General features: G+C 43.3%; 1 protein-coding gene across 1 annotated transcript in view; it reads right to left on the bottom strand.

Annotated features, from left to right (window-relative positions):
* st14a (ST14 transmembrane serine protease matriptase a) overlaps nucleotides 1-26627 on the bottom strand; it is a 97849-nt gene that overhangs the window by 55209 nt on the left and 16013 nt on the right. The window contains exons 2-5 of the mRNA XM_048562383.2: nucleotides 11720-11879; nucleotides 4559-4689; nucleotides 4223-4293; nucleotides 3675-3832 (exon numbers count right to left, since the gene is read on the bottom strand). Coding sequence (XP_048418340.1) covers nucleotides 3675-3832; nucleotides 4223-4293; nucleotides 4559-4689; nucleotides 11720-11879 — 520 coding nt within the window. The remainder of the gene's footprint in view (nucleotides 1-3674; nucleotides 3833-4222; nucleotides 4294-4558; nucleotides 4690-11719; nucleotides 11880-26627) is intronic.

Below are 26627 nucleotides of genomic sequence, written 5' to 3'. Positions count from 1 at the left end.
GGTATACTGCATCCGCTGCACCAGTTGTGGCTTCCTCTACATTGGGGAAACCAAGCAGAGGCTTGGGGACAGCTTTGCAGAACACCAATGCTCGGTTCGCAATAAACAACTGCACCTCCCAGTCGCGAACCATTTTAACTCCCCCTCCCATTCCTTAGAAGACATGTCCATCCTGCAGTGCCACAACGATGCCACCGAAGGTTGCAGGAACAGCAATTCATTGTGTTTGGGAACCCTGCAGCCCAAGGGTATCAATGTGGATTTCACAAGCTTCAAAATCTCCCCTTCCCCAAAACCAGCCCACCTCGTCCACGCCTCCCTATCCTGTTCTTCTTCTCACCTATCTACTCCTCCCACCTCAAGCCGCACCTCCATTTCCTACCTACTAGCCTCATCCTGCCCCCTCGACCTGTCTGCCCTCCCCAGACTGACCTATCTCCTCCCTACCTCCCCACCTATACTCTCCTCTCCACCTATCTTCTCCTCTATCCATCTACAGTCCACATCCCCCTCTCTCCCTATTTATTTCAGAACCCTCTCCCAATCGCCTTTTTCTGATGAAGGGTCTAGGCCCAAAACGTCAGCTTTTGTGCTCCTAAGATGCTGCTTTGCCTGCTGTGTTCATCCTGCTCTACACTTTGTTATCTCAGAATTTTCAGCATCTGCAGTTCCCATTATCTCTAACCATGAGAGAACCTTGTCGACCATTTTACCAAAGTCCATATAGATCACATCCACCACTCTGCCCTCATCAATTCTCTTCCTTACTTCAAAAAACTTGATTAATTTAGTTACACACAACTTCCCATGTGCAAAGTCATGTTGACTATTCCTAATCAGTCCTTCCTTTTGCAAATACATGTAAATCCTGTCCCTTTGGATTCTCTCCAACAACTTACCCATCACTGACATCAGGCTAACTGGTCTACAGTTTTCTGGCTTTTCCTTACCACCTTTCTTAAATAGTGGCACAACGTTAGCCAAGCTTCAGTCGACTGGTATCCCAGCTGTGACTATATTCTCAGCAAGGGGCCCAGCAATCACTTATCTCGCTTCTCAGAGTTCTAGGGTACACTGGGAGATTTATCCACCTTTGTGCATTTTGAGACGTTCAATACCTCCTCCTCTGTGATGAGGACATTTTCAAGATGTCGCTGTTAATTTTCCCATGTTCTCTATCTTCCATATCCTTCGCCACAATAAACACTAATGCAAAATACTCACTTAATATCTCCACCACCTCCTGCGGTTCCATACATAAGTGGCCTTGCTGATCTTTAAGGGGCCCTATTCTCTCCCTACTGTACAGTTCTGGTCATCCTGTTCATAGAATCATAGAATCCCTACAGGGTGGAATCAGGGCATTGGGACTATCGAGTCCAAACCGACCCAAAGAACATCCCACCTTGACCTATCCAAACCCTGTAACCCTGTATTTCCCATGGCCAATCCAGCTAGCCCAAATTGAACTCAGATCCCTGGCGATGTGAAGTAGCAGTGCTAACCACTGAGTCACCATGTCACATCACAGTTATAGAAAGCTTATTATCAAACTGGAGACGGTTCAAAAAAAATTAACTAGGATATTGCTGGGAAATGGAGGGTTTGAGACAAAATAGACTGGGGCATTTTCCACTGGACTGTAAGTGGTTTTGGTGTGACTTTCTTGAGGTTCGTAAAAATCATGAGGAGCATGGATAAGATGAATGACAAGGGTCTTTTTCCCCAGGGTGAGGTGATGAAAATTAGGGGGCATATTTTTAAAGCGAGAGGAGAAAGGTTTAAAAAGGACATGAGGGGCGACTTTTTTTTTTAAAAACACCGATTCATGTGTGCAATGAACAGCCAGAGAAAGAGGTGGTTACAGGTACAGTTACAACGTTTAAAAGACATTTGAATAAGTTCATGATTGAAAAGGCTTGAAGGCACATTGGCCAAGTGCAGGGAGTTGGGAGTTTAGTTTGGGAACATGGTTGATGTGGACTGGTTGGACAGAAGGGTCTGCTTCCATGCTGTATGACTCTAATGACAAGAGAGAGAGTGTCAATATTGGAGGAAGGCTTCATGGGCTTTAGGAAAATAAAGAAGGACAGTCAACCCTGGTCGCAGAGGATGCTTTTTGAGAGATGGATAGGGTTATTTCAGTGCTGATGCAAAGGCAAGAATTCAAGGCATCCAGACTTGATTAACGAAGAGGCAGTTCAAAGGTAACACATTAAGGGATTCAAGAGAAAAGCAAGATTGGAAATAAGCCATTAATTTGCAAAGACTGAGAAATTTGAAGATGAGAGATGGTGGTTCTGAAAGAAAAGAAATAGTAACAGATAGGGAATTATTTGCAATGATTATTAACAAAGTGGGAAGAGATCTGATGTGCTCAAATGTCTAATTAAGTGGGATAAATTAAACAATCTTGGACAGCAGAGCAAGAAGAAAGGAAAGCAACAGAAGCAGCGGAGTAGATCACCTCAGACTCAAATGAGAATAACTCCAAGATCTGTATCATTGGAATCCAGAGGCCTAGGCTAATACTCTGGAGTTATGGGTTCTCAAATCATCTGCAGCAGCTGGTGAAAATTTAAATTCTATTAACCTGGTATTCGAAGTTAGCTTCCATGATGGATGACTATTAAACTATCACTTGGTGATTAAGCATCTGATTGACAATATCCTTTAGGAAAGGAAATCTGGCCTATAGTTGACTCTGGATTTTTAACTGATTTCTGAAATGGCCCAGCAAGGTAATTAGTTCAAGCTCATCAGATGTGGGCTACAATTCACTAGCAATGTTCGCATCCCATGCAAGTATGAAAACCCCCCCCCCGAGATCTTTGTAGGGTTTGAGTGTGCAGGAGCAGATAGAGAGGTAGCAGACCACTAACAGTAATGAAAAAGAACCAGTATTACCTTTGCCCTTCATGTTAGAATAATGGATGATTTCCAAAGGAGCCTGATGGCCATCGCTGTTGTGCAGCTGCTGATTAATGGGTGAGGCAGTCATATGCCAGACACATTTAGTACAGCACCTCTTACAACTGAGGAGATGAAAATGAGGGTCTTAAAAGGAGAAATGCTTAGGGTGTTGAAACGGTTTTGTAGTTTAGGAGAAGCATTGTAGTGAAAGCAGGCCATAGGTTAGGCTGCCTGGAATTTGAAAATGACTTGGAGAAGCCAGTTACGCTGTGGGTAAACAGAGGGTATGGAAGGGAATAGGACGTGGGGTGCAAGTGGTTGGGTTGCAAGAAATTGAGAGGTAACACCAGATAAATTCAAGGGGTATTTATGAACATGAGGACAGTTTGTACATAATTTTAGGGAGATCAGGTTTGCAGAGAACTCCAGAGAAGTCAAGAGGAATTGAAACGGACCACTAAAATGACAGAAGGCAATGATTTTCTGAGAGCAAAGTCATGTCTAATTTGGGGAGAGAAGGAATGGAGAGAACATGGGGTGAAGCAGAGACAAAGATGGTAAATCAGAGAGATACTAGAAGGAGATTTTGGTATAGGAATAATTTTTTTTTCAAAAAGGGAGAGTTTACCTTAACAATTTATTTCCTCACTTCTATTCAAGCAAATTCACAATTAATTATTATTTATGCAGGGACAATTGCAGGGCCTTCATTTAAACACATTCACTTGTATTCCACTGAAGAGACTAAAAAAAGTACTTACGATCGACCACCATGTTGGAAATCCTTAAAGAAGCCATGTCCATTTTAAACCTGCGATTCCTCTGCTTTGATAAAGCTTCAATTCCTGCGTCAAGGTCAGCCTCATTCTCTGGTGGAACTCGACATTCAAGCCAGTAATAAGCAATCACAGAGCCTTCACTGCAGAGAGGACCAGAAGCAGTTAGTGCAAACATCCTACAAATATGCAATATTTAAGAAATCAAAGTCCATAGAACAGAAGCCCAAATGAAGAGCAGCAACAAATCTGCAAGCATTGCAAAGGCCCCAGGTTTAATCCTGGGAATAACCTCAACATCCAACAGACAGAAATCAACCTAGATTCAGGATGTTTACCAGGATCCAGTGGCCCCGGTACAAAAGGCACAGAATTCATCAGAACAGCCTGTTATGTCACACCAAAAATATGAGTCTGCCAATTGGCACTGGCCTGGCAAACTGCACCCAGAGGGTTGGAACCAGCAACCCGGCACATTAAGAATCTGTCCTGTGATTTACCAGGGTGGGAATTGTTTGTCTGAGTGAGCATACCTGAATGCAGTGACAGTGGAACGAACATAGTATGGAGCTACTTCTTCTGCTCTCGTGTAAGTTTCCTGAAGCTGAAGTATAGAAAGAAAATCAAATTAAATCAGTGTATTTTTACTGCAAAGATCTAATCTACACCAAAGAGTTTAAAGAAGCAGGCAATGACTACTGCTGTGGGGTGAATGGGCACCCTAACCCACCACATAAAGGCTTTGTGTGCAACTACGATTCATGCCATTTCTGTCCCATGGACGTTTTATGGGGACAGTGTACCAAGAAGTTTACCCTGCATCCAACCCCATGCTGTTCCTGTCCTATGATACATAAGCACAAACTCACCATTTCCTCCACTATCACTGCAAGATTCTTAAATTCTTCAGAATCGGAATCTTCTAGCTCTTCCGTGAATTGCTGGTTGCTGATGTTAAGATAACCACTGTACATTTTCTTGATTCGATTATCTGGGCGAACTGAGAGATACAAACCATAGTTAACAAGAATAATTCACACCCTCGAGATCTCAACAACTCCTCCTTCAGTCTCAAGTCTACATTGCTGCCATCTCTAACTCCACTCAACTATGTATTCTACAGCACACTGATCGATGTTCATCTTGCCATCACCTTGGTTTTCGCAGAAACCCTAGTGTGGAAGCAGGCCATTCAACCCATCAAGTTTACAGTGACCCTTCAAAGAACATTCCTACCCCCTCCTACCCTATCCCTGTAACCCTGCATTTCCCATGCCTAAACAACTTAACCTGCACATGGAGGAAAACCCAGAGGAAACCTACGCAGACACGGAAAGAATGTGCAAACTCTGCACAGACAGTTGCCAAGGGTGGAATCGAACCCAGGTCCCTGGCGCAGTGCTAACCACTGAGCTACCATGTGACCTCAGAATCATAGAAGTGTTTGGCCTCCTTCTCAGCCATTTCTATCCTTCATTTCATCACTGTCTCTCCAAATGAGTATTATGATTTTGTAGCATTTTCCTACGTTTTCCGTGTACACTTGCAAATAATCATCCAATGTCACCTTGAATGCCTCAATTAGACATGCCTCCGGCACACATGTAGGCAGTATATTCTAGACTCAAACCATTTTTTCTTGTATCTTTTTAAATGTGTGCCATAAGACCAGAAGATGTAGCAGCAGAATTAGGCCACTCAACCCATTGATTATACTCCAAGGCTGATCTGATAATTCTCAACTCCACTCTTCTGCCTTTCCTCATAACCCTAGGTTCCCTTACAGAGTAATAATCTGAGTATCTCAGCATTGAATATCCTTAATAGCCCAGCCTTGGCCATCGCCTGTGGAAAAGAACTCCAAAGATTTAGCACTTTCTGACAGAAGAAATCTCCCCCTCGTTTGTGTCTTAAGTGGATGGTCTTACTCTGAAGTTAAAGCCTCTGGTCCTAGCTGACCCCACAACCAACATTTCCTGCATGTAATCTGCACAATTGTGCAGAATCCAGGAAGTTGGGCATACTGACACATTGGCTTCCATTTGTGGATCTGCGACCATGCATTGACTTCAGAGGTTCATGCTGAAACAGATTACAGGTAAAATTACCACAAAGGGAAATGACATTTTTGAATCAAATCTATCAATTCCCCTAAGAATCTTGTATCTCCAATGAGATCAGGTCAAACCTACTCAACCTTGCCTCATAAGGCTACTCCACCCCACCTGCGGTCAATCTAGTTCTCCGGACAGCCTCCAATGCCAGTACATCTTACCTTAGACAAAAGGCGCAAAATTGTGCACAGTGCCCTCATATTCAGTCCTTTTACGTACAGAAACAGTTTCTCCCTATCTGCTCAATCCAGACCTCTCATGACTTTGAAAACTTGTATCAGATTGCCTTTTAGCCTTGTCTTCAAGGAAAACAGTCCCACCCCACCAATCAATCCTAATCTCAGCCCTGGAATTATTTTTGCAAACCACTTCTGCAGTCTCTCCAATGTAATTTTAATTTTAATTAATTTAATTAAGTAATTTAATTAATTTAATTAATTTTAAAACATTCTAATTTTTGGTGCTCAGAACTGGACACAACATTCCAGCAGAAGTCTAAGAAGGGTCACATAAGTAGAGCATAACCTCCCGGTGTTCTATGCCCCTATTAAAAATCCCCCAGATATTGAACATGCTCTTAACACGCTCTGGCCACCTGTTCTTCAATAAACTATGCACATATGCACCAAGTCCCTGTATTTCCGCAACGCCTTTTGAATTATATCCCTTAATTTATCTTGCTTGCCCATGTGCTTCCTACTAAAATGCTGGTAAATGCACCTCACATATCCACATTGAATTTCAGATGCCACCATTCTGCCCATTCCACCAATTTGTCGCAGTGCTTTTGAAGTTGAGCATTGTTCTTTCCTCACTTTGTTACTTTCAGGTTTTGTATCATCTGCCACTGAATCTGTCCCCTGCACACCAACACAACTTATATACCAGGACAAGCCAGAGTCTCAACACCTAGGGACTCTGCCAAAAACTTTGCTCTAACCAAAAAAAAATCCATTGACCATTCCCATTACTCAGTCAATTATGCATCTAAGTTACCACTATCTCTTTTATTCCACGAGCTATAACTTCTCGTTAGTCTGTTGTGTGGCATCATAAATGATTGCCTCTGGAGGTCCATGTACAATGCATCAACAGCATTACCCACACTGACCTTTTCTGTTACTTCTTCAAAAGCTCCAGCAGGGGCGACACGGTGGCTGTGGTTAGCACTGCTGCCGCACAACACCTGGGACTTGGGTTCAATTCCACCCTTCGGCAACTGTGTGTGGAGTTTCCCATTCTCCCTGTCTGCGTGGATTTCCCCCTGGTACTCCAGCTTCCTCCCACAGTCCAAGGATATGCCGGTCAGGTGGATTGGCCATGCTAAATTACCTGTAGTGTTCAGGGATGTGTAGCTTAGGTGGGTTATAAGATCTGGGTGGGAGTGTTGAGGCGAAGGGCCTATTTCCACACTGTAGGGATACTATGTGAATATTCTAGGTAAACTTGTTTTCCCAATTAGAAATACAAATTGCCTTTTCTTAATCAACCCACCTTTTCTTCCCTTGTGACTACTAACACTATCCTAAATAATTGCTTCTGGAAGTTTCTCTACCACTGAAGTTAAATTGACTGGGCTGAAGTTGCTAGGCATATCTTTACAGCTTTGCTCAAAAAAAGGTTGTAAAGTTTGCAATCCGCCAACGTTCTGGCACCTCCCCCAAGTCCTGAAAGATTACGGCCAGGGCAGATTATGGTGATTTCCACTCTCACTACCTTTAATAACATTCAATGCATCTCATACGGTCCTGGCGCCTTCTCAACTTTAATTTAAAAGCACTTAAACAGTCAAGACAAGCCAATGTGAAAAACAAATGCACGGAGTAGAAGACAAAAAGGGACATATCAAAATAGGCCCAAGTAATACCTCAGCAAAGCACATAAAGCAAAACACAAGGAGCGGGAACACATCAGCATACTTCTTGGGAATGCATAGAGGCAAAGCTCAGAGGGAATGAGACAATCCATTCTTCACTCAAAAGGTGGTTAATCTTCAGCATTCTGGACCCTGGGGGTCTGTGGAGGCACTGAACTTCAAGGCAGAAAATAACAGATTCATGGAGAAGCGTGGGGTTACAGGACGTAGTGTAGAGAAAACAGCAATGTAGATGATCAGCTATAATTAATGGAATAGCTGAGCAGGATACACTAGCTGAATGACCTACTCCTTTCTTATGTCCCATGTACTCAGCTCTTCAAGGACTAGCAGTCTGTTGCAGATGAGTTGTATCCCAAACTGATGTCATTTACATCAAATTTAGCACAGTCTTTGACAAGGTTCCACATGGAAACTGGAAGGTAAAAGCTCATGGGCAGGATGAATCCAAAATTATCTTAGTGACAAGAGGCAGGGTGGTGGTAGTAGGACACTGTTTGTGCGACTAGAGCCTGGTCAGCAGTGGCATACCACAGAGATTAGAACTAAGTCTTTTATATTTTGTCAGATACTAAGACCTACCGATGCTGGAGTCAGAGATAGAAGTAGCACAGAGGGCCAGGCAGCATCAGAGTAGTAGAAAAATTTACATTTCAGGTTGGGACCCTTCTTCAGAAATGGGGGAGGGGGAAGGGAGCTCAGAAATAAATAGAGACAGGAGGGGTGGGCCTGAGGAAGGTAGGTGGGATGGTGATAGATGACTTGTGACTGCAAGTAGGCAGTGATGGGGGTTGGTCAATCAGGTGGGAGAGAAGATGGACAGGTTGTGTCAGATAAAGGAGGTGGGGGCGAGAGGGAGGGTTGGTCATGAGATGAGGTTCTTGAAATTGCTAAAGTCCACATTGAGACCACCGAGTAGTAGGTTCCCAAAGTGGAATGAGGTGCTGCTCCTCCAGTTCCCGAATGGCTTCATTGTGACACTGGAGGCAGCACAGGATGGACATGTTGTCCAGGGAGTTGAAATGGTTCGTGACTGGAAGGTGTTGTCATTCGTCGTGGACAGAGCGCAGGTGCTCTACAAAATGGTCTCCGAGCCTCTGCTTGGTCTCAACTACGTAGAGAAGGCCACATTGGGAGCCACGGATGCAGTAGACCACATAGTGCACTATGTGCAGGTGAACCTCTGTCTGATATGAGAGGTTTGTTTGGTTCCTTGGATGGAGGGGAGAGGGGAGGTGAAGGGGCAGGTGCAACACTTCCTGCGGTTGCAGGAAAGGTGCCAGGGGTGGTGTGGCTAATGCAGAGTGTGGAGCAGATGAAAGAGTTGCGGAGAGAACAGTCCCCATGGAGGGCAGATAGGTGCAGGGAGGGAATATATATCCTTTGTTGTGGGGTCAGATCGCAGGTGACTGAAGTAGCAGAGAATGATACATTGGATACAGAGCTTAGTGGGATACAGACAAGGGGGATTCTGTCTTTATTTTTGTTGCGGTGAGGAGATGAGAGGACAGAGGTGCGGGAAACCCAAGAGATGAGGTCAAGAACATTTTTGACCACTAAAGTTGGGGGTGGGGGGTGGTTGCGGTCCTTCAAATAAGGACGTTTGGGGTATTCGGGAGTGGAACGCCCCATCTTAGGAGCAGGCAGGCGGAGGAATCAGCGTTCGAAAGTGCTCTCATATAACCCAAAAGTTTCAATGTGGACTTTACCAGTTTCAAAATCTCCCCATCTCTTCCTCATCCCATGGCCAACCCTCCCTCTCGTCCCCTTCCTCCTTAACACAACTTGACACAACCTATCCATCTTCTCATACCTATCCGCTGCACCCACCTCACTGACCAATCCCCACCATTGCCTACCAGCACACATCTGTCACCATCCCACCTATCTTCCACAGCCATCCCCCTCACTCTATCTATTTCAGAGTTTTCTCCCCCAACCCATTTCTGAAGAGGAGTCCGGACCTGAAACATCAATTTTTCCGCTCCTCTGTTGCTTCCTGGCCCGTTGTGCCCCTCCAACTCCACACTGTCATCCCTTTATTTTTTTTGTGTTTTTTTTTAAAACAACGTAGATGAGAGAGTGTGGGGTAGGTTGTGATAAAGACAGCTGTTGGCAGTGAGGAGAAAAGTTTTAGGTGACAGGACGATGTAAACAGAGTAGTCAAAGAATAATACTGCAATAACATCACAAATAAAGCCATGTCTGAACACTTCTTTGATTAACTTCCCTTCAACATCCTACTTCTGCCTCTGAATGCTCCATCTTTCTGTATCTAACCAGATAGAATCATATCCCAAGTCAGTTAAAATATACAGTCTACGTTTTAATTAATCTTCTTCATAACATTTCTGCGGCTATGGGTTTGCTTCAGTACCACCTTTTATTTCCTAGTTCAATATTAAAACTACTCTCCCTCAGCTAGCTCTCAAATCCAAATGCACACACTTGAACAGATATAGCGAACAGCTTGTTTAACCATTCACTGCCAGGTTAGATACTAAATAAAAACCAAAAAAAACTGTGCATGCTGTAAATCAGGAACAAAAGCAAAATTGTTGGAAAAGCCCAGCAGGTCTGGCAGCATCTGTGAAGATTTCGGGTCTGATAACCCTTCCTTGGGACAGTTCTTCAGTCTGTTCTGGGTAAGGGTCATCAGGCCTGAAACATTAACTCTGTTTTCTCCTTCACAGATGCTGCCAGACCTGCTGGGCTTTTCCAGCAGGTTTGTTTTTGTTACTGCCAGGGTAGAAATTTGCAAAGAATTATCAGGCTCTATTCTAATCTGCAAAATCTTCGATATTCAGAAATCATTCATGAATGCAACACAACCCTGTCTTTTTTTCTCTAATCCAAACCATCTGAAACATCTCTGCTCAGCTTTCCAAAGTAATGTCACACAATGCTATCTCACCACCATTCCTCCAGTGTTATCAGTTTGTTCAATATCCAGCCCTGGCTGAGCAAATGTTTTCATCGATTAACCATCAGGAAGACCAAAAATTACATTTTCTGACAGGAAGCAAAAGTATTTGTTCCAGTCCTATTCTCTGGTATTAGTCTGAGGCTAAATCAAATTGTTCACAACCTGGGTAAAACCTGACCCCAAGATAAGCATTTGACCACATATCTGAGCCATCACCAATACCTCGCATTTCCAACTCTGTAACATACTCTGCTCAGCCCTTGTTTCAGTTTACCTGCAACAGAAACCTTTAGCTATGACATTTGATTACTGGATTTGATTTACCCACATTCAACCCTCCCTAAGCTTGTTTATTGCAACTCCACTACCCCATGATCTAACTTATAATAAGCCCAATTCTTCCAGCACCACTGCACCCACAGACTTGTTTTGGTTCCAACTGAAACAAGGTCTCAAGTCGAAATTCTCAAACTGTTCTTAAATTCCTCCACTGCCTTGCTTCTTCATGTGCCTGTATTCTCTTCCAGGACCACAAGTCTCAGAGATACTGTACTCTTCTAATATGGTCCTCACGACACATCAGTTTGTATTTATTTGTTCCTCCATTTGCAATCATACCTTCAGCTGCCAAAGGTACAAACCTCTAGAATGCCAACTCGGAATCACTAAGGCACTTCTCCTGGATTTGCTCCTGTTGATGCTCCTTCAAACCTACTGCCGAAACATTGAAAGTATTCAAAAGGCAGTTATATATGGAATTTGGGGCGAATGGGATAAAAGGTTATGGGAAGAAAGCAGAAATAGGCTATTGATTTGGAAGATCAGCCATGATCACGCTGAATGGCACAGCAGGCTCAAGCAGCCAAATAACCTCCACTTGCTCTTATGTTTCTATTTTACAACATTGACCAATCTTATGGTCAGCTGCCCTAATATCTCCTTTGAAACTTGGTGTCATAATTTGTTTGGTAACACCCTAGTTAACTTTCTCAGGAGGTTAACTTCAATTAAGTACAGAATGGTTGTTGTCAGGATAATGTTCCTTTTAACTTGATTTTTAGAAATTATGCTCTAAATGTTCAACTCTGTTCTGAGTGTTAGGATTTATACTTACAGTGAAAATGCCAAACAAGAAGCCCAATCATCAGAGACAGGACAGCAGCTCCAATAAGCAACCCCACAATTAGTTTCACCTCTTTTGGGTTGCGTTTCTCCAGTTTCTTCTGGTTACTTGCTGGAAGAAAGACCATTTCCTCAGCCAAACCATTGATTTCCTGAAAAAGCCAAGAAATTAAAAGTTAAATACCCAGACATTACTCTACTTTTCCACAACTCCTCAGGCTCCCATCTTTCACATCATAAACTTCCAAAAATGTCAATCATCATCTTCTGGCAAAACTGAAGATCAGAAGATGACAGGAACAATGGTGCAAAATTAGCCTACAAAGAGGAAGAGGGTTTAGTCAATTTTGAGGAGAAATGCAACAAGACATGAGACATTACTAAACCTGTAGAATAGACAGGTAATTCATAAATTCATCACAATATAGGAAGAGTGACACTATGATAGGAATAATAATGTTACAAAAAGTGCATGGAAAGTGACAACAGCACAAGAAAAACAGCTGATTGCAGCTGGTGGATCTGCATTTAAGGCTTAAGTTTATTTTAGTTAAGTCAGTAAAATGATTAACAAATAAAAGGCATGGCAGACTACCTTCGTACCTTGGAGTATGCATCCTGTTCCTTGACACACTATGCTGAATAACCACCGATGCAGGTAGGCTCGTCAGTTGCAATAGCTCAAGCTCCAAGTTTCGAAGACCAACTGGCAACTGGTAGCCTTATAGGCAATCAAGGGGAGCCAGCTATGGAGTGCAAGAGTACCAAATGAATCTTGCCCTCCAAACCGTATTCAGTTCAAAATACTAGACAGTTCCCATAGCCTCACTGACCTCTCAGCTCTACAAGGGAGAAGGTTGGGAAAGTAATACTAATGGGGGTATTGTATTGTGAAGAGAACAGACAGATGTTCCAGATGGTTCTTAAATCCACAAGTGATATGTTGTCTCCTCTGAAAGGAAAGATGCAGAAGTCATTGTCCACATTGGCATAATGAAGTGTTGGAGAAGCTCCTATAGCAGAAGTTACAAATTGGACACCGGGGCTTATGCGAAGTAACACTCTGGTGAGTACAACATGAAGAGGTTAGAGTAGTGAGCACAAGTCCAAAAGGATGGTGCAGGAGAGAGGGCTTTAGTTTCCTGCAGCATTGGAACCAGTTCTGGGAGAGTTAAAACCTGTACAGTCTGGATGGGTTGCACCTGAATGATGCCAAGATCAACATTTTTGCAGAGAAATTGCTAGTGATACTATGGTGGATCCAAAGTCACTTGGTAGGGCTGTGGGGACCAGAAGGTAAAATCAGAGAAATACCCCAGTGAAAAAATGAACTGGGAGAGGCAGGCAGCACTGCAGTAACAAAGAGAAAGGAACTGCAGTACTGTAAAGTGCATTTTGGGTTTACCATCGTGCATGCACTGTTTGTGAAAGCACAGTGCATGGTAATAGGTTAGTGAGCTGCAGGTACAGGTAGGTACATGGGAATGTGATATGATAACACAGACCTGGCTTGAAAAGGGCAAGACTAGGTGGTAAATGGCCCTGGAGTTCAAGAGATAATGGGAACTGCAGATGCTGGAGAATCCAAGATAATAAAATGGGAGGCTGGATGAACACAACAGGCCAAGCAGCATCTCAGGAGCACAAAAGCTGACGTTTCGGGCCTAGACCCTTCATCAGAGAGCTGATGAAGGGTCTAGGCCCGAAACTTCAGCTTTTGTGCTCCTGGAGTTCAAGACTTGGGTTTGGGGGTGGGGGTGTGAGCAAGTCTTGATGAATGAGAATATTGCAGTCCTGGAGAAAAAGCAGGGGTCAGGGACAGAATCTAATAGATTGGAGCCCAGAAACAATAATGGTACCATTTATACTGCTGGGCGTATTCCACATATCACAAAATACAAAGATAGAGAGAGAAAAAGCTTGCAAAGAAAATACAGAAAGGTGCAAAAATACCAAATATATATAATGAGGGGCTTTAATTCAATATCAAGAGATAGTAACAGATTATATTAGATTCCCTACAGTGTGGAAACAGGCCCTTCAGCCCAACAAGTCCGCACCGCCCCTTGAAGCCTCCCACCCACACCATTCCCCTATAACCCACACACCCCTGAACACCATGGGTAATTTAGCATGGCCGATCCACCTAGCCTGCACATCTTTGGCCTGTGGGAGGAAACAGGAGCATCAGGACGAAACCCACACAGACACAGGGAGAACATGCAAACTCCACACAGACAGTCACTCGAGGCTGGAATCGAACCGGTTCCCTGGCACCGTGAGGCTGCAGTGCTGACCACTTGAGCCACCATGCCGCTCCCAAACAGTGTAAGGGGCAGAGGCTGGAAATTTTGTTTTAAGTGTATTAAGAATGATTTTAACTTCTCCAGTCTAAAAGGGAAAAGAATTTTTGCTGGATCTGATTCTAGGCAATGAGATGAGTGAAGTGGGCCAATGGATAAAAGTTTAGGGACTGACTGTAGATAAGGACAAGGAATATTCCACAACAAAATTAATTAATTGGGTGAAAGCAACAAATTTCAGGGCCTTTGAATAGGTAAACTGGAATCAAAGACTGACAGGCAAAACTTTTATTGAGCAATGTGGGGTCTGTGGGACAGTGTTCCTACTTTGGCTAGACAATCCAGGTTAAAGCGCCAACAGCCCCAGAGATGTGCTATGACATGTCTGAGCAGGTTGCTTTTGTGAAACAGTGGTAGTGTCAGTCCCTCTGAGCGAGATGGTCCAGGTTCAAGTGCTTCCTGCCACACAAAACCATAACATACTCAAACAGGTTGTTAGAAAAAAAAATAAGCTGACTTTAAAGAGGAAATAGTTGGAGAGAGTCTAAGTACATTCCTACAAAGAGGAAAGGAGAACAAAGTAATCCAGAACTGCCTGTATGAAGGAGGAGAGAACAAAACGAAGGATGCAGCTGAAAGGTTAGTAATTTAAGTGAGACCCAGTCTGAATCCGGATCATTCTTTCAGATGTGCGTTCTCTTCGAACTCAGTGGTGAGTCAGTGGTTAGCACTCCAGCCTCAGTGTCAGGGACCCGGGTTCGATTCCACCCCCGGGCGACTGCCTATGTGGAGTTTGCACATTCACCCTGTATCTGCATGGGTTTCCTCCCACATCCAAACATGTGCAGGTTAGGTGGACTGGCCATGTTAAATTGCCCATTGTTTTAAGGGATGTATAGATTACATGGGTTTATGGGGATGGGTCTGAGTGGGATACTCCGTGGATCAGTGTGTAGTTGTTGGGCCGAAGGGCCTGTTTCTATACTGTAGGGTTTTTGTGATCTATGATGCCCAACGAAAATGCTGATTGCATCATACTAGAGAATTAAAAATGAAAATAAATGAAGCAAAACAAGAATGCACGAAGACAAAAGGAAATCCAAAAATATCTTTTGGGAACATAGGAGCAAGAGCAGGACAATCAACTCACTGAGCCTGCTCTCCCCAAAATATCACACTTTCCCCTCCTTCCCATTCCCACATGCCTTTATTTTGTTGGCATTTAGAAATCTATTAAGCTCTACTTTAAAAAAAGTCCATGACCACATTTGAGCAGCTCTCCATGACAGAATTACAGGATTCACAACCTTTCAAATAAAAGAATTTCTCCTCATCTTGGCCCAATGAGGCTTATTCTGAAACTGTGCCCCCATTCTACACTCAACAAAAGAAAACATTTTTCTGAAGAAGGGTCTAGGCCCGAAACGTCAGCCTTTCTTCTCCTCTGATGCTGCTTGACCTGCTGTGTTCATCCAGCTCTACACCTTGTTATCTCAAAAGAAAACACCTTACTTGTCTTTATCTTGTCAATGCCTTTCAATATTTTGCAGTTTCCTTAAGCAGAAAATTAGATGTTCATCTTCAAACTTGCACTGAGGATCACTAGAACACTGCAGTAGGCCTGTGATGAAAATGTTGGCTTAGGATCTGGATGTGAGTTTGCTCGCTGAGCTGGAAGGTTAGTTTTCAGACATTTCGTCACCATTCTAGGTAACATCAGTGAGCCTCCGATGAAGCGCTGGTGTTATGTCCCGCTTTCTATTTATCTGTTTAGGTTTCCTTGGGTTGGTGATGTCATTTCCTGTACTTTTTCTCAAAGGATGGTAGATTGGCTCCAAATCAATGTGTTTTTTGATGGAGTTCCGGTTGGAATGCCATGCTTCTAGGAATTCTCGTGCGTGTCTCTGTCTGGCTTGTCCTAGGATGGATGTGTTGTCCCAATCAAAGTGGTGTCCTTCCTCATCTGTATGTAAGGATACGAGTGATAGTGGGTCATGTCGTTTTGTGGCTAGTTGATGTTCATGTATTCTGGTGGCCAGCTAATGTAGGAAATGGCATCACCAACCCAAGGAAACCTAAACAGATAAATAGACAGCGGGACATAACACCAGCGCTCCACCGGAGGCTCACTGATGATGTTACCTAGAATGGTGACGAAACGTCTGAAAACTAACCTTCCAGCTCAGCGAGCAAACTCACATCCAGAGCCTCAACCTGAGCTACAAATCATCTCAAAACCCGTTGGCCTAGGAATATGATATGTTGAAGTGACAACTGACTGGAAGCTCAGGGTCATTTTTGCAAACAGAATATAGGTACTCTGCAAAGCAGTCACCCAGTCTGCGTTTGTCTCCCCAACATAGAGGGGACCACACAATGTGGACAACATATACAGTAAGCTAGACTGAATGAAGCACAGGTAAACCGCAGCACTGCCTGGAAGATATGTCTGGGGCCTTGGATGATAAGGAGAGTGGAGATATGAGAAGGTGCAGAGGTGGTGTGAAGAGATGTTGGGAATGTGGGAGGAGTAGACCAGAGTGTCCTGGTGGCAACAGTCCCTATGGTATGCTGACAAGGGAGGAGATGCGACAGAAATGGCAGTTTATAATCCTTTGGATGTAGAGGCTAGTGGGTGTTAATTGACAAACTGGGGTTATTATCATTGTTGTGGAAGGAAAGGGAAGGGAAGGGTAATGAGTTGTCAACAGGGCTCTTAGCCATATTCCACAATACTGGGGAATCCTTGGTTGAGGAAAAAGGTGGATGTTTCCGAGGCATCCTCGCAGAAAGTGACATCATCAGAACAGTTTCACAAAAATGGAGAAGCTGGGAAAATAGTATAGAGTCTTTAAAAGCAGGGTATGAGGGCATATAGTCACCTGTGGGAGTTGGGTTTTTGGTATATACTGATGACCAGCCTAACGCCAGCAATGGGGATCTCACCATCTAAGGCCCTGGGCGTATCTTCCGTGTGAAGCAGTGATTTACCTGTATTTCATTCAAACAGTCTGCTGTATTTTCTGTACATGGTCTCCTTTACACGGGAGAGACAAAACAAACTTTTGCAGAACGGCTCCATTCTGTCTGCAATAATGACCCCGTGCTCCCAGCTGCTTGCCACTTCAATGCACCACAGCGCCCCCATGTCAACATTTCTGTCATAGGCCTGATACAGGCTCAAAGAGTAACTTGTCATTTTCTGCTTGGAGAATCTGCAGTCCCTAGGATGAACAGAGTTCAATAATTTTAGACCCCGATTTCATCCTTGCATGTTTTTTACCCAACCCACACCCTGTCATGACAGATTGCTTTTAGCATAGTCACTCATCTCACGTACTCCCCGGCCCATTATCACATTATCTAGGTCGCTTTCAGTACAGCTCACCCAATTTCCTCCTACTCTTAGTCTTAATATCACTTATTCAGGTTTTCTGTCATAGCCTGCCATCCATAATCTTCTTGAATGCCTATTCCTTTTGATCTCTCGCTTGCTCTCTCTACACTCCATCTCCACCTATCCATTCACTCTTCCCTTGCCTCCCTCCCAACTTCAACTTCAGCATAAATCCCAGGTTTTCCTAGCTGCTAATAGTTCCGATGAAGAGTCATCAGACTCAAAACAATAACTCTGCTTTCTTCCCACAGATGCTGCTAGACTCACTGGGTTTCACCAGCAATTTCTATTTTTGTTTCACTATTTCTTGTAATGAAACCTAATATTCCATTAGCTTTCCTAAGAGCTCGCTATACTCGCATGTCAGTCTTCAATGACTTATTGAAAAGGCTATCTAGATCTCTTTCCAACCTTTTACCAATCAAGAAATCTGCTGCAAATCTATTCCTCCTACCAAAGTGGACAACTTCTCATTTTAAACACTATTTGATCGTTATTTGATTAATTGTCATGTGCACCAAAATACAATGAAAAGCTTTGTTTACGACCACGCCAGGCAGCAAGCAAAGGATGTACAGATCAAAAAGGCTTACAGGCATTCAGGTTACATTATTTGAGGCTAGAGTCCATTCAACAGTCTGATAATGTCCAGAAGGAAGATTTTCTTGCCCACTCACTAAGACTATCCAAATCCTGTTGAAGTTATTTTATGTCTAAAGCACATAATCCCACCTAGCTGTGACATCCATGTATTACATTTTATTTGAACCCCTTCCCAAACTCTCAGACATATAATGCAAACTGCTTCTGTCCCCCCAAAGCCCGTATACCACCTACAAAGCATATGTCAGCAGTGTGATAGAATGCTCCCCACTTGCCTGGATGGGCAGTTCCAACACTCAAGCAGTTTGACATCATCCAGGACAAAGCAGCCCACTTGATTGGCACCACATCAACAAACATTCACTACCCATGCAACCCCCACCCCAATACTCAATTGCAGCAGTGTGTACCATCTGCAACATGCATTGCAGAAATTCATCAAAGGCACCTTCCAAACCCACAACTACCACCATCTGGAAGGACCAGGGCAGCATATTCATTGGGAGCACCATTTGTAAGTTCCCCTCAAAAACCACCCAGCATCCTGACTTGGAAATATGTCACCATTGAGTGTCACTAGGTCAAAATTCTCAAACTTCATTCCCTAACAGCATTGTGGTCTATTGACAGCACATGGGCTGCAGTGGCTCAAGGCGGCACTTCACCACCTTCAAGGGTAACTAATTATGGGCTAGGTAACTAGGTATAAACGCTGATGTCTACATCCATGGAATTTACTTTGAAAAAAGAATGCTAATGCTTCAGAGAGTGCAGAAAAATATTCACAGAAATGGTTTCAGGAATGAGGAGCTTCAGTTAGGTGGGTAGACTAGAGACGATAGGACTACTGTCTTTAATAACAGGATCAAAAAGAAAGGTTTGATACATGCCATTCTAAACCAAGATGAGCATGGACAAAGTAGATAGGGTAAATTGTACTCATTGTGCTCTGGGTTCTTGACCCGTCAACCACTAATCAGTAATTTTAAAAAAGTCCATCAGATGTAGGAGCAGATTCAATTGTAACTTTGAAAAGAAAATTGGATAATAATCTGAGGACAAAAGATTTGCAGGACCAAACATGGAAAACGTGGCTGAGAGCTCTTAAAAGGAAGTCATCCCATGTAACTGCAGATGGTGCAACAGCTGCCCCTTCACCACCTCCCTGCTTATGATCCAAGGACCTAAACAGTCTTTCCAGATGAAGCAGCATTTCACCTGTTCCTCCTCCAAGCTTATTTATTGTATTTTCTGCACCCAATGTGGCCTACATTGGACAAACAAAACACAGACTGGGTGAGTTTTGCAGGTCACATTCAGTTTGTGCACAAGCAGGATCCCGACCTTCCTGTAGCCAGTCATTTTTAATCATGTCCTGCTCGCCTGCCCGCTTGACTGTTCTCAGCATGCTGCAGTGCTCCAGTGAATCACAGCGCAAACTGGAGGAACCATATCTCATCATCAGACTAGACACTTCAGAACCTTCTGTACTGAATACTGAGTTCAACACCTTCAAATTATGAACCAACTCCCTTTCTTTTCCTTTATTCACTATTATCATGTGCTCCCACCCTACCCCCGACCCTGTAGAACTATCCTTTCAAGTCTGGCAGTTAAACACACTATTGTTCTGGCAGTCTCATATTCTGAACACTTAATCTGAGCTATCAACATCCTTTTCCTCCCAGCATACTACACCCCCCAGTACTCCAACACACCCCCTCACCGCTACTGTATAAATGCTGGCCCCTCCACACTTCACATCAGCTCTGCAGAAGTCATCTCAACTTGAAACATTAGCTTGCTCTCTCCATGGATGCTGCCTGACCTGCTGTGATCCGCTGCATTTGTTATTTTCAATTTAAGAGGAAATTTGTTCTCTTTCAATTAATGAAGGATATGTTGCTGGGATTATATGAATGTGAAGAGGAGGAATCATGTAGCCAGCTTGTTTCTGTGTAAAAGATTTCACACTATATACAGTAGAATATCAGAATCCCTACAATGTAGAAACAGACCCTTCGGCCCAACAAGCCCACACCAACCCTTGAAGCATCCCATGCAGGCTCATCCCCATCTAATCCACCTCATCTACACACCCCTGAACACTACAGACAATTTGGCATGGCTAATCCACCTAACCGGCACATCTTCGGACTGTAGTTAGAAGTTAGAGCAATGTAAAAAACAATAGGACAGAATAACACAAAGTGCCTTCAGCCAACTACACCCATGCCAGCTGTAATGCTATTCTAAACTAACCTCATCTGCCTGCATGTGGTCCATATCTTTCTGTTCTCTGCCTGTTCACATGTTTAAGTGCCTCTTCAATGTTGCTATCACATCTGATTCCACCACCGCTCCTGGCAGTGCGTTCTCTGTATGAAAACCTTATCTTGCACATCTCCTTTAAAAACCTTCCCCCTCTCACCTTAGATCCGTGTCCCCGTGGTATCTGACAATGGCACCCTGGAAAAAAGCTTCCAACTATCCATGCTTCTCAACATTTTATACACTTCTATAAAGGTTGTCCCCTCAGCCTCTGACACTAGCAAAAACAGTCCAAATTTGCCCACTCTCTCCTGCAAAAGATTATACGCTCCAATACAGGCAGCTTCCTGGTAAACATGTTTCGCACCTTCTCTGAAACCTCCACAGCCTTCATATAAATGTGGCAATCAGAACTGCGCACAATACTCCAAAACGTGGCTAAACTATCATTCTATACAGCGGCAACATGGCTCATCAACTTTAAAAAAAGTGCCCCAACCAATGAAGGCAAGTATGCTGTATACCTTATCTAGCACCTTAGTGTTGCCACTCTCAGGGAGCTATGGGCTTGTACCCCAAAATCCTGCTCTACATCAATGCTCCTAAGGGTCCCGCCACTTACTGTTTACTTTCCTCTTGCATTTGACCTCCTGACAGGCATCACCCTGCACCTATCTAGATTAAACTCCACCTGCCATTTCCGTGCCCAAATTTCCAACTGGTCTGTATCCTGCCTTATAATTTAATAATCTGCTTCACTATCCACACTCCATGAATGTCCGTGTCGTCTCTAAACTTACTAGTCAGACTACTTCTATTTTCATCCAAATCACTTATATGTACAACAAACAGAGGTCCCAGCAGACCACCACTGGTCAGAGATCTCCAGTTAGTAAAACACCACTCCACAACTGCCATCGGTCTTTTATGACCAAGCAAATTTTATATTATCAACTAACTGTAGATCTCATGTGATTTAATCTTCTGGACCAGCCTACCTTGAGGGATCTTGTCAAATGCTTTACTAAAGTCAATGTAGACAACAACCATTGTGTTACCCTAAGTAAGCTTTGTCACTTCCTTAAAAACACACAATCAAATTTGAGAGATAAGGCCCCCCACATAAAGCCATACTAATCGACCCAAAGAAGTCCATTATTTTCCCAATGAGACTAGTTTCCCTGATGATGCAAGGTTCTCTGAACTGTAATTTCCTGCATTTTCCCTGTTGCCCTTAAACAAAGGAACAACAATGGGTATTTGCTGGTTTTTGGGGCCTCGTCTGTAACTAAAGAGGGCACAAAGATCTTCCAATCTCCTTCAGTATCATGGTATAGACACCATTAGGCCCTGGGGACCTATTTACTTTAATGATTTTCAGGACACCTAACACCACCTCCTCCTTAACATTGGCATGCCCCAGAATATCAACATACCCCTGCCTAATCTTACCATCATCCATGTCTTTCGCCTTGGTGAATACCAATGTGAAATACTCATTAAGTACTTCATCTGGCTTCATGCACAAATTCTCTTCTTTGTCCTTGAATGGACACACCCTTTCCTTCTTGCTCCTAATAGATGTATAAATTGCCTTGTGATTCAGCTTAATCCTCCTTGCAAGGACATTTCATAGCTCTAATTTCTTGTTTAAGTTCTTTTCCATTTCCTTTATACTCGATGGCCTTGTTTGATTTCAGCTGCCTAAACCTTAGCAAATACTTTTCTCTTTCTGACTAACCTTTCAATATTTCTAATCATCTAAGGTTCCCAAATCTTGCCATTCTTAACTTTCATCCTTATAGGAACTTGTGGGCATGAACTCTGATCAACTGACCTTCAAAAGACGCTTATGACAGATGTAGATTTACCTTCGAACAGCTGCCCACAATCTAATTTCTCCAGTTCCTATCTAATACTGCTGTAATTAGTCTTCCCCCAGTTTAACACTTCCAAAGAACTGTACAGTACAGGAATGGTACCTTTTTAAGCTAAAAACCTTTTGTGTCTGCCACTCTGAAAAGGACCCGTTTATTCCAAATCGCTGTTTCCTGACTACAAACCAGATCTCTACCCACATCAAGAAATTACCTCCAATGCCATGAACTTCAATTTTGCTTACTAATCTCACCTGGAATCTTGTTAAAGTCTTTCCAAAGACCAGATACACAACATGCACTGATTCACCCTTGTCCACTCTATTGGTCTCATTCTCAAAAAAATCCAGAATATTTGTCAAGCATGATTTTCTTCTAATGAATCCATGCTGACTAGGACCAATCGTGTCACTGTTGTCCAAATGGTCAGTTATTAAACTTTAATAATTTGTTCCAACATTTTCCCCACCACCAATGTTAGACTAACTGGCCTATAATTTCCCACTTTCTCACGTCCTACCTTTTGATGGTAACGTGGGGTGACATGAGCTACCCTGCAGTCCACTGGAAGTCTTCCAGAGTCTAGAAAATGATTACCAATTCATCAATATTTCTAGGGCCAATTTCTTATGTACACTGGGATGCAGAGCTCAGGCCATGCAGAATTAATGGGTTTCAACACAAATTCCCTAGTATCATTTTCAGACTAATAAGGATTCCATTCAGTTCCTTCTTCATCGTTGACCTCTGTCTCAGCATTTCTAGAAGGTTATTGGTGTCCTCCTTAGTGAAGGCAGATCCGAAGTATTTGTTCAGCTAGTCAACCACCTTTTTTATTGTCCATTATAAATTCACCTGATTCTAACTAAGGGATCTACGTTTGACTTCATGTGCCTTTTTCTCTTCACATATCAATAGCTTTATAGTCAGTTTTTATTTTCTGCAAACTTACTTTCATATTCTATTTTCCCTTTCTGAATTAAACCTTTGTCCTCCTCCATTAAACTTATATTTTTCCCAGCCCTCAGGTTTGCTGCTTTATCTGGCCAATTTTACACCTCCTCTTTGGCTTTAACACTATCCCTGATTTCCCCTACTAGCCGTGGTTGAGCCACCTTTCCTGTTTTACTCTTATGCCAGACAGGGACGTACAATTATTGAAATTCATTCATGTGTTCTTTAAATGTCTGCCATTGTTGATCCACCATCAATGCCTTAGTATCCTTGGCCAGCTTATCCTAGCCAATGCATGTCTCATATGATCAAAGTTAGGTTTCTTCAAGTTCAGATTTAACTGCATCACTCTCCATCCTAATGGAGAATTCTACCATATTACAGTCACTCTTCCCCAAAGGATCTCACTCCACAAGGTTAATTAATCCTCTCTCATAACACAACACCCAGTCTAGGATGGCCTACTCTCTAGTTGGTTGTTTGGCATATTGGTCAAAGAAACCATCTCAAACATACCAGGAAATCCCCCACCATCACATTGCCACCAGTTTGGTTAGTCCAATCAACACACATATTACATTTACACATAATAACCGTCATACCCTTACTGCATACGTCTCTAATTTCTTGTTTGATCCCATCCCCAACCTCACGTGTGTTTAGCGGTCTGTACACAAACCTCACTAACATTTTTCTCCCCCTTGACATTCTGCAGCTCCACACATACATACCGTCCAGACTAATGTCCTTCTTTACTATAGTTAATCTTCTCCATAACCAGTAACACTACCCACCACCACCCACAATTTCCTGAAAATTGAATAACCCTGGATATTGAGTTCCCATTCCCAGTCATCCTGGAGCCAGGACTCTGTGATCCCAATTACATCATATTCATTAACAATTGTCTGCACAGTTAATTCACTTACCTTATTCTCAATGTTCCTTGCATTGATGTGCAGAGCTTTCAGGCTCTTCTTTTTAATATTTCTTGCCCTCCTAGAAGCAATGTAGCCTTTTTTTGATTTTAGTCTTTGGTTTCTCTGCCTTCCATTTTCACTTTTCCTCCTGCTGTTTTTTGTTTCTATCTCAATTTTACTTCCTTCCAACTTCCTGCATTGATTCCCACCTCTCTGCCATGTTACTTTAAACATTCCACCGAGGATACTGGTTCCAGTCTTGCCCAGATGTAGACCATCCAGTTTGTAGTGGTCTCATTTCCTACAGGACCAATTCCAATGTCCAAGAAATTTAAATCTCTCCCTCTTGCACCATCAAGCCACATATTCATCTTAGCTAGCCTGCTTATTCATACTCTGACTAGCACATGGCATAGGTAGCCATCCTGAGATTACTACCTTTGCGGTCCTACTTTTTAGTCCAACTCCTAATCCCTTAAATGTAGATTGTAGGGCTTCATCCCGTTTTTTTTAACCGAGACTGTTCATGCTTATATGCACAGCAGCTGGTTGTTCACCCTCTCCCTCCAAAATGTTGTGCAGCCGCTCCAAGACATCCTTGACCTTTGCACCAAGGAGGCAAAAAGTCATCCTGGACTCTCGTTCGCCTTATGATTTCCATTATACAGGAATCCCCAATTAACACAGCTATTAGCTTCAAAGACTTTCACTGGGAAGGTATCACGGGATGGTGAAGAGATGCTGGGAGGAGTAGACTAGGGTATCGTAAAGGAAATGATCTCGGTGGAATATTGATGGGGAGGTAAGGGTAAAAATGAACACTCTGGGAGTTGAGCTAAGTGTGGGAGTTTAAGAGAGTAAATCTTCATCCTTTGCTTTCTTAAAATCTGTGTGCTCCTAGCAGCATGTGAACAACAGACAGTGAAAACACAGAGTTAAGCTAAGTATGAGAGTTCAGGGAAGTGTGGGTAAGTGGGGGAAATGGTGTCTTGTTCTGATCACTTTTGCAAGGGGCTGCTTTAGGGTCGAGGTGCTGCGGGTTAGTTCCAAGAGTGGACCAAGGTGGAAACTGAGCTTTGTTGAGGGCAAGCAGCAACAAGGTAACAGTAGGGGTAAGGTAAGATTTTTCCCACCCCTTAAGTCTGCTAAAAGGGTAGAGATGGTAGTCAGTGGAGTGGTATGCTCCTCCTGTCAGATGTGGGAGATCAGGGACCAGTTGAGCATCCCTGGCAACCACGTCTTTCGGACGTGAATCCGACTGCAGCTTCTCTCAGACCGCATGCATTGGTTGGAGCAGCAGGTAGAAACACTGTGTGCCTCCTGTATACTCTTCAGTGTGATAACCAGTAGCTTCAGTGAGGTTGTCACAATGCAGGTTCAGTCAGGTAGATGGTTAACTGCCAGGAGACGTAGTTCAGGAGTCTCCTGTGGCTCTCCCCCTCTCAAACAAGCATAACATTTTGGGTACTGTTGTGAGGAAATAGATAGTAAATAGGAGCAATAGCCAAGTCTTTAGAATCACAACCAGCTCTCCTACAAAGCAGGGTATGGCAAGGTCCAAGCAAGCAACTGCAATAGGCGACTCTCGTCAGGGGCACAGACAGGCATTTCTAAAGCTGAGCGAGACTCCAGGATGATGTGTTGCCTCCTTGGTGCCAGGATCAAGGGCATCTCAGATGCACCTGCAACAAATTCTCAAAGGGTAGCATGAGCAGTAAGAGGTCATCATACACATCGGTACTAACAACATAAGTACAGAAAGGGATACAGTGCTGCAGAGTGAATATAGGGAGTTAGGCAGGAGGTTAAAAAGCAGAACCTCAATGCCACACCCCTGCCTCTCTTGCCTCCCCTTCTATCCTGCTTATCATATCTGTACCCCAGAAGATAAGGTTGCCAGTCCTGTCTCTCCCTCAGCCATGTTTCTGTAATATCTTTGATATTCCAGTCCCACATTCCCATAAATACTAAGTTCATCTGCCTTACATGTCAGGACTGTCGTATTGAAATAAACACAGTTTAATTCATCAGTCTTCTCTCACTCCCTGCCATGTTCCTGTCTGCCTTGTGTATTTAACTCACTGTCTGTAACTTCTGTACTAACATCAACCCCCTCGTGTCTCACTGCTGCTTTGGGTCCCATCTCTCACCAGACGAGTTTAAACCCTTCTGATCAACTTGAGCTAGTGGGCTAAGGAATGGCAGTTGGAGCTCCTGTCTAATCCCATCAAAGTTGGCCTTGGCCCAATTTAGAACTTTTATTTGTGGACCTTTGGACGTGAATCCGACTGCAGCTTCTCTTTTCTATATTTATTTTAAAACTAATAGAATTATGGTCACTGGAGCCTCAGATAAATGTGCAGTGTTGCATTTTGGTAAGACAAGCCAGGGCAGGACTTGGTAATGTCCTGGGGAGTGTTGACCTGAGGAGAGAGTGAATAGGCTGGGACACTTTTCCCTGGAGCATAGGAGGCTAAGGAGTGACCTTATAGAGGTTTATAAAATCATTATGGTCATAGATAAGGTGACTAGCCAAGGTCTTATCCCCAGGGTAAGGAAGTCCAAAACTAGGGGG

Source organism: Stegostoma tigrinum, chromosome 32 (assembly GCF_030684315.1).
Source record: "Stegostoma tigrinum isolate sSteTig4 chromosome 32, sSteTig4.hap1, whole genome shotgun sequence".
Taxonomy (NCBI): Eukaryota; Metazoa; Chordata; class Chondrichthyes; order Orectolobiformes; family Stegostomatidae; genus Stegostoma; species Stegostoma tigrinum.
Note: the sequence above shows the minus strand (reverse complement) of the source record. Positions and strands in the feature narration are given on the sequence as shown.